The sequence below is a fragment of the Schistocerca gregaria genome, chromosome 3 (genome assembly GCF_023897955.1).
Source record: "Schistocerca gregaria isolate iqSchGreg1 chromosome 3, iqSchGreg1.2, whole genome shotgun sequence".
Taxonomy (NCBI): Eukaryota; Metazoa; Arthropoda; class Insecta; order Orthoptera; family Acrididae; genus Schistocerca; species Schistocerca gregaria.
The window spans coordinates 442,245,412-442,258,484 of record NC_064922.1 but is presented as its reverse complement, the minus strand read 5'-3'; the positions used below and the strand labels follow the sequence as shown (position 1 = coordinate 442,258,484).

The 13,073-nt window shown below is 43.2% G+C and overlaps 1 protein-coding gene across 3 annotated transcripts in view; it reads left to right on the top strand.

The window, feature by feature from the left end:
- LOC126355137 (UNC93-like protein) overlaps window positions 1-13,073 on the top strand; it is a 980,883-nt gene that overhangs the window by 865,148 nt on the left and 102,662 nt on the right. For all 3 annotated transcript variants that reach the window (XM_050005321.1, XM_050005319.1, XM_050005320.1), the window contains one exon: window positions 5,433-5,700. In XM_050005321.1, the coding sequence (XP_049861278.1) occupies window positions 5,433-5,700 (268 nt within the window). The remainder of the gene's footprint in view (window positions 1-5,432; window positions 5,701-13,073) is intronic.

Below are 13,073 nucleotides of genomic sequence, written 5' to 3'. Positions count from 1 at the left end.
ATGGACTGAATGGTATTCCTTATCATTTAGGCTCTTATCGAAGCCCATGCTCTGACAATTCTCTATCGCATATCGTCAGGTGTAGTTGGAACGTCTTTATAAACAATGCCATTTACGAGTCCTCACAAGAAAAAATTCAGAGATGCCACATTTGGCGAACGAGTCGGCCACGACACGTCTCCTCTGCGTCCAATCCAACGATTTAGGAATTTTCTCTGCTACAACTCATTTCTAGTCATCAGCGAAAAATGAGTCCGACACCCATCGGGTTGATACCACATCTGTTCCTTGTTCCTAAAGGTATTTCTTCCAATAACAGACCTAATGTTTATGCAGGTATGTGGTGTACTTCCCACCATTAAGATTTCCTCCTGTGGTATAGGGACCTATAATTATGTTCTCCTAAGTCCCACACCTTACATTCACCGACCACGGTTGTTGGTACGCAACTTGTAGCAGCCAACAAGGAATTTCACTTGCCCAATAATGCATGTTATGCAAATTAAGATTTCCACGGTTCGTGAATGTTGCCTCGTCAGTAGATAAAATCAAATCAATAAATGTGTCATCTCTCTGAATCTAAAGTTGGGCCCATTGGCAGAATTCAACGTGACGCCTGAAATCCGTACCAGTTAATTCTTGGTGGAGACCGATATGGTAAGCGTAATATTTATGGCGATGCAGAACACGAACAACACTAGTCTTGCTTATGCCAGATTTCCTTGTGATTTGACGCGAACTAACACAAGGATATCGAACCACACTGGCAAGTCTACCAATTTCCTTTTTCGGATATGTTTCCGATGCGTTAAAGATCCAGTTGTTCTCAATCTATCAAACACATATTTAAATGTACGACGTGTAGGGTGAGTACGTTGAGGATATCATTCGGCGTCCTCCCCCCATGAACCATGGACCTTGCCGTTGGTGGGGAGGCTTGCGTGCCTCAGCGATACAGATAGCCGAACCGTAGGAGCAACCAAAACGGAGGGGTATCTGTTGAGAGGCCAGACAAACGTGTGGTTCCTGAAGAGGGGCAGCAGCCTTGCAGGGGCAACAGTCTGGATGATTGACTGATCTGGCCTTGTAACATAACCAAAACGGCCTCGCTGTGCTGGTACTGCAAACGGCTGAAAGCAAGGGGAAACTTCGGACGTAATCTTTTCCGAGGGCATGCAGCTTTACTGTATGATTAAATGATGACGGCGTCCTCTTGGGTAAAATATTCCGGAGGTAAAATACCCCCATTCGGATCTCCGGGCGGGGACTACTCAAGAGGATGTCGTTATCAGGAGAAAGAAAACTGGCGTTCTACGGATCGGAGCGTGGAATGTCAGATCCCTTAATCGGACAGGTAGGTTAGAAAATTTAAAAAGGGAAATTGATAGGTTAAAGTTAGATATAGTGGGAATCAGTGAAGTGCGGTGGCAGGAGGAACAAGACTTTTGGTCAGGTGACTACAGGGTTATAAACACAAAATCAAATAGAGGTAATGGAGGAGTAGGTTTAATAATGAATAGGAAAATAGGAATGCGGGTAAGCTACTACAAACAGCATAGTGAACGCATTATTGTGGCCAAGATAGTTACGAAGCCCACAACTACTACAGTAGTACAAGTTTATATGCCAACTAGCTCTGCATATGACGAAGAAATTGAAGAAATGTATGATCAAATAAAAGAAATTATTCACATAGTGAAGGGTGACGAAAATTTAATAGTCATGGGTGACTGGAATTCGTTAGTAGGAAAAGGGAGAGAAGGAAACGTAGTAGGTGAATATGGACTGGGGCAAAGAAATGAAAGAGGAAGCCGCCTGGTAGAAATTTGCACAGAGCACAACTTAATCGTAGCTAACACTTGGTTCAAGAACCATAAAAGAAGGCTGTATACATAGAAGAAGCCTGGAGATACTGACAGGTTTCAGATAGATTATATAATGGTCAGACAGAGATTTAGGAACCAGGTTTTAAATTGTAAGACATTTCCAGGGGCACATGTGGACTCTGACCACAATCTATTGATTATGACCTGTAGACTAAAACTAAAGAAACTGCAAAAAGGTGGGAATTTAAGGATATGGTACCTGAATAAACTAAAAGAACCAGAGGTTGCACAGATTTTCAGGGAGAGCATAAGGGAGCAATTGACAGGAATGGGGGAAAGAAATACGGTAGAAGAAGAATGGGTAGCTTTGAGGCAGCAGAGAATCAAGTAGGTAAAAAGATGAAGGCTAGTAGAAATCCTTGGGTAACAGAAGAAATATTGAATTTAATTGATGAAGGGAGAAAATATAAAAATGCAGTAAATGAAGCATGCAAAAAAGAATACAGACGTCTCAAAAATGAGATCGACAGGAAGTGCAAAATGACTAAGCAGGGATGGCTAGAGGACAAATGTAAGGATGTAGAGGCTTATCTCACTAGGGGTAAAATAGATACTGCCTACAGGAAAATTAAAGAGACCTTTGGAGATAAGAGAACCACTAGTATGAACATCAAGAGCTCAGATGGAAACCCAGTTCCAAGCAAAGAAGGGAAAGCAGAAACGTGGAAGGAGTATATAGAGGGTCTATACAAGGGTGATGTACTTGAGGACAATATTATGGAAATGTAAGAGGATGTAGATGAAGATGAAATGGGAGATACGATACTGCGTGAAGAGTTTGACAGAGCACTGAAAGACCTGAGTCGAAACAAGGCCCCCGGAGTAGACAACATTCCATTGGAACTACTGACGGCCTTTGGAGAGCCAGTCCTGACAAAACTCTACCATCTGGTGAGCAATATGTATGAGACAGGCGAAATACCCTCAGACTTCAAGAATAATATAATAATTCCAATCCCAAAGAAAGCAGGTGTCGACAGATGTGAAAATTACCGAACTATCAGTGTAATAAGTCAAAGCTGTAAAATACTAACGCGAATTCTTTATAGACGAATGGAAAACAAGTAGTAGCCGACCTCGGGGAAGATCAGTTTGGATTCCGTAGAAATGTTGGAACACATGAGGCAATACTGTCCCTACGACTTATCTTAGAAGCTAGATTAAGGAAGGGCAAACCTACGTTTCTAGCATTTGTAGACTTAGAAAAAGCTTTTGACAATGTTGACTGGAAACCTCTCTTTCAAATTCTGAAGGTAGCAGGGGTAAAATACAGGGAGCGAAAGGCTATTTACAATTTGTACAAAAACCAGATGGCAGTTACAAGAGTCGAGCGACATGAAAGGGAAGCAGTGGTTGGGAAGGGAGTAGGACAGGGTTGTAGCCTCTCCCCGATGTTATTCAGTCTGTATATTGAGCAAGCAGTAAAGGAAACAAAACAAAAATTCGGAGTAGGTATTAAAGTCTATTGAGAAGAAATAAAAATGTTGTGGTTCGCCGATAACATCGTAATTCTGTCAGAGACAGCAAAGGACTTGGAAGAGCAGTTGAACGGAATGGATAGTGTCTTGAAAGGAGGATATAAGATGAAGATCAACAAAAGCAAAACGAAGATAATGGAATGCAGTAGAATTAAGTCGGGTGATGCTGAAGGAATTAGATTAGGAAATGAGACAATTGAAGTAGTAAAGGAGTTTTGCTATTTCGGGAGCAAAATAACTGGTCGAAGTACAGAGGATATAAAATGTAGACTTGCAATGGCAAGAAAAGCGTTTCTGAAGAAGAGAAATTTGCTAACATCGAGTATAGATTTAAGTGTCAGCAAGTCATTTCTGAAATTATTTGTATGGAGTGTAGCCATGTATGGAAGTGAAACTTGGACGATAACTAGTTCGGACAAGAAGAGAATAGAAGCTTTCGAAATGTCTTGCTACAAAAGAATGCTGAAGATTAGATGGGTAGATAACATAACTAATGAGGAAGTATTGAATAGGATTGGAGAGAAGAGAAGTTTGTGGGACAACTTGACCAGAAGAAAGGATCGGTTGGTAGGACGTGTTCTGAGGCATCAAGGGATCACCAATTTAGTATTAGAGGGCAGCGTGGAGGGTAAAAGTCGTGGAGGGAGACCAAGAGCTGACTACACTAAGCAGATTCAGAAGGATGTATTTTGCCGTAGGTACTGGGAGATGAAGAAGCTTGCACAAGATAGAGTAGCATGGAGAGCTGCATCAAACCAGTCTCATGACTGAAGACCACAACAACAACATCTTTCGGCGTATAAGTCTCTAGCTCTCACTGAATTTCGTTGGCATTCTCCGTAAATAGGAAGCGTATCGACTTGTTCTTCGAAGGAATACAACATTAACATTCGCTTGATTCCACGATACTAGTCTCACCGTTCCTATTAGTGTTGTATTGCGAAACCGTCGAATGGTGTTTACATGTCAATGTCACATTAGATGGATGCGCCGTATTCGTCGAATATTTACTATTTGCGTAATATACGAGAGAGAATTGTCAGAGCATGTGCTTCAATAAATACCGAAGTGATAAGAAGTACTACTCAATCCATGATACGAAGATGGCAGCACTGCATTGATACCAATGATCATCAATTCGAACACTTTCTGTAAATTTACGTTCATGCCGCCTTTGTGACCTTCGTTGACCTTCAAAGATCTTATTGTTACACATCATTGGATTCGTCTTGATAGCCGCTATCAGAAAAACAAGTACCAAACTGTAGCATCCTATTAAAAAAAGTAAAAATTGACCGTCATATCTCTGAAGCGACCAACGTTATATGATGGCCCCGTTGTTCCATGCTACTTTTGTCCCACAAACTTTTCAGCTCCTATCATAGTTTCGGAATTATTCTTGGTGACAACAATTAGTGATTCATCCTGTATATTTAATATGGAAACTGCACTAAAAAGACGATCTTTCGCTAGCATTGAAATTATCGCAGCACAAAAGTTATAATACTAAAAATATCAATTATAGAAATTCATTACCTACACAAAAGTTATAATACTAAAAATATCAATTATAGAAAGCCATTACCTACCGACATGTAGTTTCCCGTCATTTCATGACTAATAATCATAGCTGAAACGACGCGTTTTCGAGTGATCCTCAGTTTACTGATGATGTGAAACAGTTCATATTCGTACTACCTATGACTAAGAAAACCACCTATTACGATGTTTAACAACATATAATATGGCGGGTTCTTTGTTCTGCTTGTGGTTAAAACGATGTCGTTTCTCTCCACGAGAGAAAAATATGCCATGCAAACATTCTTTATTTCACGCTTCGCACTATAGGGAGACGTGGAATTCCACGCTGTGGCGTCACGCGATCCTCGTCCACGTGCGTTTTCACATCCCTTGGGAACACAGCTTAATGGTGGATTCTACTCGTGGTGAACCTTTGGTTCAGCTGTTGCCGTGGTTCAATAAAAAGAATATTTAATTATCCCCGTAACCTAGAGGTAGGCAGGATAACGACTCTGTTTCACAGCGACCGCCATTTCTGCTGTTGCAGTCGTACGTGACGTGCGCGTGGGGCGTGCAGAACATAGGCTACGTGATGATGTGCTACGGCGCGTGCAACTCGCTGTCTGCGCTGACGACGGGCTGGCTGGTGAAGGTGACGGGGCGGCCGCCCGTGGTTCTCGGCGCCGCCGCGGTGCACGTGGCGCTGCTGGCGGGCCTGCTGCTGTGGCAGCCGCTGCCGCACCACCTGCCGCTCTTCTTCGCCATGGCCGGCCTCTGGGGCGCCTGCGACGGCGTCTGGAACGTCCAGGTGAACGGTCAGTAGCCCCCACCGACTCCCTAACTCTGTAGAAGCTTGTACTAGTAAAACCTGAATACAGTGGAACCAGTGAATACGTTAATTTCGTTTCCAGCATCCGATGGCACTGAAAACAGTTGTCAACAGAAAATATACAACACTAATTTGTAAAAATTGTCACTTTTCAGCAAAACTTCTGCCTTTAATTAACTAGTGAACAAGGAAGGTTATGTGCTCTTAATGTTTACTGTATAATCACTGAGGATGCTTTGCGAATGAAAGCCAAATGCGTCAAGTTTAATAATTTCCAATTTATAATAGGGTCAGGACCAAATTAGTAATAATAGGTCGTACAATCTAGTTTTTCTTTTCAATAACTGAGAACCCGACACCCAGCGCTTCTTACTTCAGCTGTAGGCTTCTATCATTTTCTTAGCTGTTCATATATTTTACCTACTTTGTCAGCAATTTTATCACGAAACTGCATGTCTTTCTAGTTTCTTGATATAATCAAGTTTAAGGTACGCTATCTGTAATTGTATTATTGGATTCAGAAGAAATTTCTTTTCTGAGCAAGAGCGCATTAAAATGATAAAGTTGGACCTTGACCAGTGAAAAACATTTTCTGGATCCAACAACTGTAAACTCCATACCTTTCCCGCCTGTATGTATGTGTGGTACAATTATGGAATCCGATTTGCACTCGTGAGCTATTTTGGGTAGCAAATAATTCTTCCCAATGACAGGAAGAATGTCAATAATTATTCAGCGACTGTAATGACCTAACGGACTTTTTGATTACGTGTTCACATGGCTGCTTTCGAAATGTTCAATATTATTATATGTTAATGAAAGTTATTTGTTATTATGGTTTTCCAGTGTGCTGAATCTCAATATGGTAACGAAATACGACGCATCATCACCCATTGTTAACGATTAACTGTGTTTTGAAAAAATAATTTTTAGTGGTTTAATTTACATATATTTCGTACAATACTTCACCGACTAATAATGCGAAGTTAGAATTTCGAAAACAGTGATTGCACTAGTTACTATTTATCATAACTAATGTGATAACCACCTTGTCTCTTATTTCATAGCTAGTTGATAAATATAAATAAAATTCTGCTTGCACATCTACCCATTAATTTGGGCGTAATGAGACAGATGGTGGAAGCCTTACCCAAAGATTGAGGAAGTTCCAGGTACATCTATGAGAAGTTTCATCATTGTTCAGAGGCGTAATAAAAAGGAGGACTGTTTGTTGTCCCTGTAAATTGAAAAATAATGTTCGATTCCAGCTACGAATCAAAGATGACTGTGAGTGAGATTGAGCCTTAGTTATAATTCAGAGAAAATGTTACGAAGTGCAACAAATAGGACTATTTTTTTCTGTTGTTGCTAACACGTTGAGAAAGTTCAAGCAAACAAAGTGTTTCATGAGCCTCGACAGACATCGTCTGATCAGTGACCTTCATGTTTATCATGAACATTTGGGCGGTGTCAGTGATGAACAATGTAAACGCTCTCATCAGCACATCAAAGTATCGGAACGACGGGATCAGTGCCGCTGGAATTACAGTGTGATAGGAGACTACTATTTATCACTAGGGAGACTACTATTTATCACTACAATAAACCCTTAGAGACAACTCATCGGAGAAAAGTTTATTAGATAGTTTAAGAAGAAGGTAGTAGGGGCATAAGGTAGCTGACGCATAATACGAGGTGCGTCCAAGTAAATACCTTAATAAAGCATTAGTTCACAAACAAAAATAAAAGTACTTTTAATTTTACTTGCTAGTGTTTTGCTAAATTTTTAGTTTATTGCTACTTCACCTTTTGACAAAATTTTACGTAAAACAGAAAAACTTACATCAGATTCAATACCAGAACAACATTTGATTGAAGTATTATCTCACAAAAATTAATCGAAAATCATGTTTTTTTTTTTCGCGGTAATGTGTATTCTAATGTTGCGCGAATTGGTTTATAGGTTGTATCAAAAGGACTTTACAATTTTGAAAGCTCATATTTTTTTATTCATGTAAGCAACACATATGGTTTCGTTGTTATTTTATAGAAAAGTACATCAAGTTTATTTCCATAAATATAAACAGGTAAATATCTATAATCGATTTCTTGCCCTACTCATGTCAGGCGTGACGTATTCAGTTGCGAGGTAGATTCTAGCTCTGAGATACGATAGAGTAGCTGGACAAGGTGTAACAAACAAGGTACCCTTGATGATTCACCCCCCGCAGAAAAAGTCTGAAGTCTGGTCCAGATAAAGCCGGGGCTATTCAGCTGGCACACCTCGGCCCTTTCATTTACACTGTGTGATCAAAAGTATCCGGATATCACCAAAAACATACGTTTCTCAAACTAGGTGCATTTTGCTGCCACTTACTGCCACGTACTCCATATCAGCGACCTTAGTAGTCTTTAGACATAGTGAGGGAAGAGTATGGGGCGCTCCACGGAACTCACGGACCTTTAACGTGATCAAGTGTGTAGGTGTCACGTGTCACGTGTGTCATACTTCTGTACGCATAGGTCCACTGTGTGCGATTTGATATTGAAGTGGAAATGTGAAGGGACGCGTACAGCACAAAAGCGTGCAGGCCGACCTCATCTGTTGACTGACAGAGACCGCCGACAGTTGAAGAGGGTCGCAATGTGTAACAGGCAGACATCTGTCCTGACCATCATACAGGAATTCCAAATTGCATCGGGATCCACTGCAAGTACTATGACAGTTAGGCAGGAGGAGAGAAAATTTGGATTCCATGGTCTAGCGGCTGCTCATAAGCCACAAATCAGACCGGTAAGTGCCATATGACCCCTTGCTTGGTGTAAGGAGCGTAAACATTGGGTGATTCAACAGTGGAAAAACTTTGTGTTGAGTAACGAATCACGATACACAATGCGGCGATCCGATGACAGGGTGTGGGTATGACGAATGCCCGGTGAACGTCATGTGCCAGCATGTGTAGTGCCAACACTAAAATTCGGAGGCAATGGTGGTATGGAGTGATCGTGTTTTTCATGGAGGGAGCATCCCTTGTTGTTTTGCCTGACACTATCACAGCACAGGTCTACATTGAAGTCTTAAGCACCTTCTTGCTTCCCACTTTTCAAGAGCAATTCGGGGATGCCGACTGCATTTTTCTACACGATCGAGCACCTCTTCGTAATGCACGGCCTGTGGTGGAGTGGTTACACGACAATAACATCCCTGTAATGGACTGGCCTGCAGAGAGTCCTGTCCTGAATCCTATAGAGCACCTTTGGGATATTTTGGAACGCCGACTTCGTGCCAGGCCCCACCGACCGACGTCGATACCTTTCCTCAGTGAAGAATGGGCTGCCATTCCCCAAGAAACCTTCCAGCACCAGATTGAACGTATGCCTGGGAGAGCGGAATCTCTCATCAAGGCTAAAGATGGGCCAACACCATACTGAATCCCAGAGTTACCGATGGAGGGTGCCATGAACTTGTAAGTCAGTTTTAACCAGATGTCCGGATACTTTTGATCCCATGGTATATATGGAAATCGGACATTTAGGACGTCTCACCAAACAGTCAAAGCTTGATCTATTTTCCTACAAGATGACATCAAGACTAATTCAACAAATCGTATGAATATGTTTGTACCAATTTTCAGATTTTTAAAGTCGTTTTGAGACACCCGGCATTAATGGGTAAACATTAAACAGAAAGATGAATATAAGCTTCTGTAGGACTCTGGAATGGGTGCGTTTTAAGTTCGAAGTTGTAGTTCTCTTGAGGTCACGGTTCCACCGCAACTTCCAGCATACGTATGTAAACAAGCTTAAGGCACAAGGAACAATACAGTCAGAGTGTACAGAGTGTAAAGTTTTTCCTTCAGTGTTGCGCGTCGTTTGCCACATTACGTCACACCAACGTGGAGGTCCCTAGACCCTTGACGTACCGCACCGGAGAGTATTAAACTAACCCCAAGGTCACATTGTGGACTGCACCCTCATATGCTATGCAGCTGTGTTATACAACGGAAATGTTATCTACTTTCCTGACAAAAATGAGAAGGCGGGGGTCTCTCTCTCTCTTGACAAAGATGAGAAGGTGAGGCTCTCTCTCTCTCTCTCTCTCTCTCTCTCTCTCTCTCTCTCTCTCTTTCTCTCTGTCGTCAGGAAAATAAAGCATCGGTTCTCGAAATAGCACACGATTACAGCACTTTCAGCGCACGCACAAAAGGCACAAACAGTCTGTAGCCCCGATATGTACACAGTAAGTCAGCGAAACTTGTGAAATCTGAAAGCACAGCTCCTTACATCTGTAATCAGGAAACCACCTACGGTATGCAGCGGAGTGTACCTGTGGTACAATTATGATTTCCCTCTTCCTCCTCCTTTCACCATGCCTGTTCCATTCACACTGATTCGTGGGAGGACCGACTGTCGATGGACATCTGGATCAGATCAAATTCCTCTGCATTCCTCGCCGTGGTAATTCCTCGGGATATACGTATGAGGAGGCCATATGCTGTTTCTCGGACTCTTCTTAAAAGTGCGCGTTCGGAATTTCAGAACAAGCACGTCTTGTGGCGTCTGCATTGCACTTGGCTGAGTATCTCCATTAACCTCTCATGCTTTCTACATTATCTAGTGGCGAAACTTATTGTCCTTCGTTCTTTCTGACTGATTCCTTCTATTAACCGAACTCGGTGAATTTCCCAGCAGGTAAACAACTGTTTTTCAAGCAACTTCCACAATATGGATCCATTGGATCTCAGTGGGGCATCTGGTTTTCCCCGAAACCAGTCCTATATGGTCATTCCACTTAAATCACCCTTTGGTATTTTCGAATAGTTACTGTTGCCAGTAATTTAGCTCAGATAGCGTAATCGAACAGTAATGGACCTATACACCTATTAAAGCATAACATTATACACTTACTTGCATTCAGGATTAACTGCAATTCTCTTCATCAATTTACAATCCTCTGCAGATATCCCGGTATGTCCCTACAGTCTTCGAGTCCTGTAACTTTCCTGTACATAACAGCATCGCAAAATGCCCACTAGTTCGTTTATAGATGTTGTGAACAGTAACTATCTTGTACTCCCTTGGTACTCCGAAATTTCCTTCAAATCTAACGATTTCGTCATGTACCTCTAGGTAAGTCCTGACGCCAAACACAAATCTGGTCACATACTAGACAAGCTTAAATGGCGTGCACTAAGCTGTAGTGTGAATCTACACTCCTGGAAATGGAAAAAAGAACACATTGACACCGGTGTGTCAGACCCACCATACTTGCTCCGGACACTGCGAGAGGGCTGTACAAGCAATGATCACACGCACGGCACAGCGGACACACCAGGAACCGCGGTGTTGGCCGTCGAATGGCGCTAGCGGCGCAGCATTTGTGCACCGCCGCCGTCAGTGTCAGCCAGTTTGCCGTGGCATACGGAGCTCCATCGCAGTCTTTAACACTGGTAGCATGCCGCGACAGCGTGGACGTGAACCGTATGTGCAGTTGACGGACTTTGAGCGAAGGTGTATAGTGGGCATGCGGGAGGCCGGGTGGATGTACCGCCGAATTGCTCAACACGTGGGGCGTGAGGTCTCCACAGTATATTGATGTTGTCGCCAGTGGTCGGCGGAAGGTGCACGTGCCCGTCGACCTGGAACCGGACCGCAGCGACGCACGGATGCACGCCAAGACCGTAGGATTCTACGCAGTGCCGTAGGGGACCACACCGCCACTTCCCAGCAAATTAGGGACACTGTTGCTCCTGGGGTATCGGCGAGGACCATTCGCAACCGTCTCCATGAAGCTGGGCTACGGTCCCGCACACCGTTAGGCCGTCTTCCGCTCACGCCCCCACATCGTGCAGCCCGCCTCCAGTGGCGTCGCGACAGGCGTGAATGGATGGACGAATGGAGACGTGTCGTCTTCAGCGATGAGAGTCGCTTCTGCCTTGGTGCCAATGATGGTCGTATGCGTGTTTGGCGCCGTGCAGGTGAGCGCCACGATCAGGACTGCATACTACCGAGGCACACAGGGCCAACACCCGGCATCACGGTGTGGGGAGCGATCTCCTACACTGGCCGTACACCTCTGGTGATCGTCGAGGGGACACTGAATAGTGTACGGTACATCCAAACCGTCATCGAACCCATCGTTGTACCATTCCTAGACCGGCAAGGGAACATGCTGTTCCAACAGGACAATGCACGTCCGCATGTATCCCGTGCCACCCAACGTGCTCTGGAAGGTGTAAGTCAACTACCCTGGCCAGCAAGATCTCCGGATCTGTCCCCCATTGAGCATGTTTGGGACTGGATGAAGCGTCGTCTCACGCGGTCTGCACGTCCAGCACGAACGCTGGTCCAACTGAGGCGCCAGGTGGAAATGGCATGGCAAACCGTTCCATAGGACTACATCCAGCATCTCTACGATCGTCTCCATGGGAGAATAGCAGCCTGCATTGCTGCGAAAGGTGGATATACACTGTACTAGAGCCGACATTGTGCATGCTCTGTTGCCTGTGTCTGTGTGCCTGTGGTTCTGTCAGTGTGATCATGTGATGTATCTGACCCCAGGAATGTGTCAATAAAGTTTCCCCTTCCTGGGACAATGAATTCACGGTGTTCTTATTTCAATTTCCAGGAGTGTAGAATGCTTTCCGGAAGCGAGAAACACACAACAAATTCTGATGTTCCATAATCCCAAAAGTGCACCCAGATTGGTAGAGCTGTAAATCGCATTCGTTATGAAATACAGAAAAACTTTTGAGTGTCGTGTCTCCTTTAATACATTTACCTCAGAAGTTGTACTAGCTTTTTAGAAACATTATGGTAAAATTCGCTCTGCTGGTACATCTCATAATGTGGATTCACTCCCATGTAACTCATTTGCCTTTCTAGTTGTCCGTATAGAAAAAAATACCAGACTTTCAAATTTGGCTTTGAATCAGATTCTATAACTGTGAAATGATTTACGGAAACAAGTGTCTAACGGCGCTACGAGTTCAGTGCTGCAAACAACGATAAATACGTGAAAAGGATAATCACATGAGTTTAACCAGGAAAGAAGACTGGAATGAAGTCGCAGGTAAAGGTAAGGACCAAAACATAACGGATCTGCTTGTTAAGAGAAGAAGATTAGTACGAACATTGATAGAATTCTGTGCGGGGCACAAAATCATTTCGAATCATTTTACGAGGAAGCATACATAGATGATTCTAAAGTATCAGAGAAGCTATCAAACCTACTCTGTTGTGGTGAAATGGGAGTTACCTAAGAGGGTTAATAGTGATCGTAGCCTGTGAAACATTCAGTAACTGGAGAAACTTCATTGTTATACAATCTCTATTTTAAACGACCGATTTCCGTCGGTT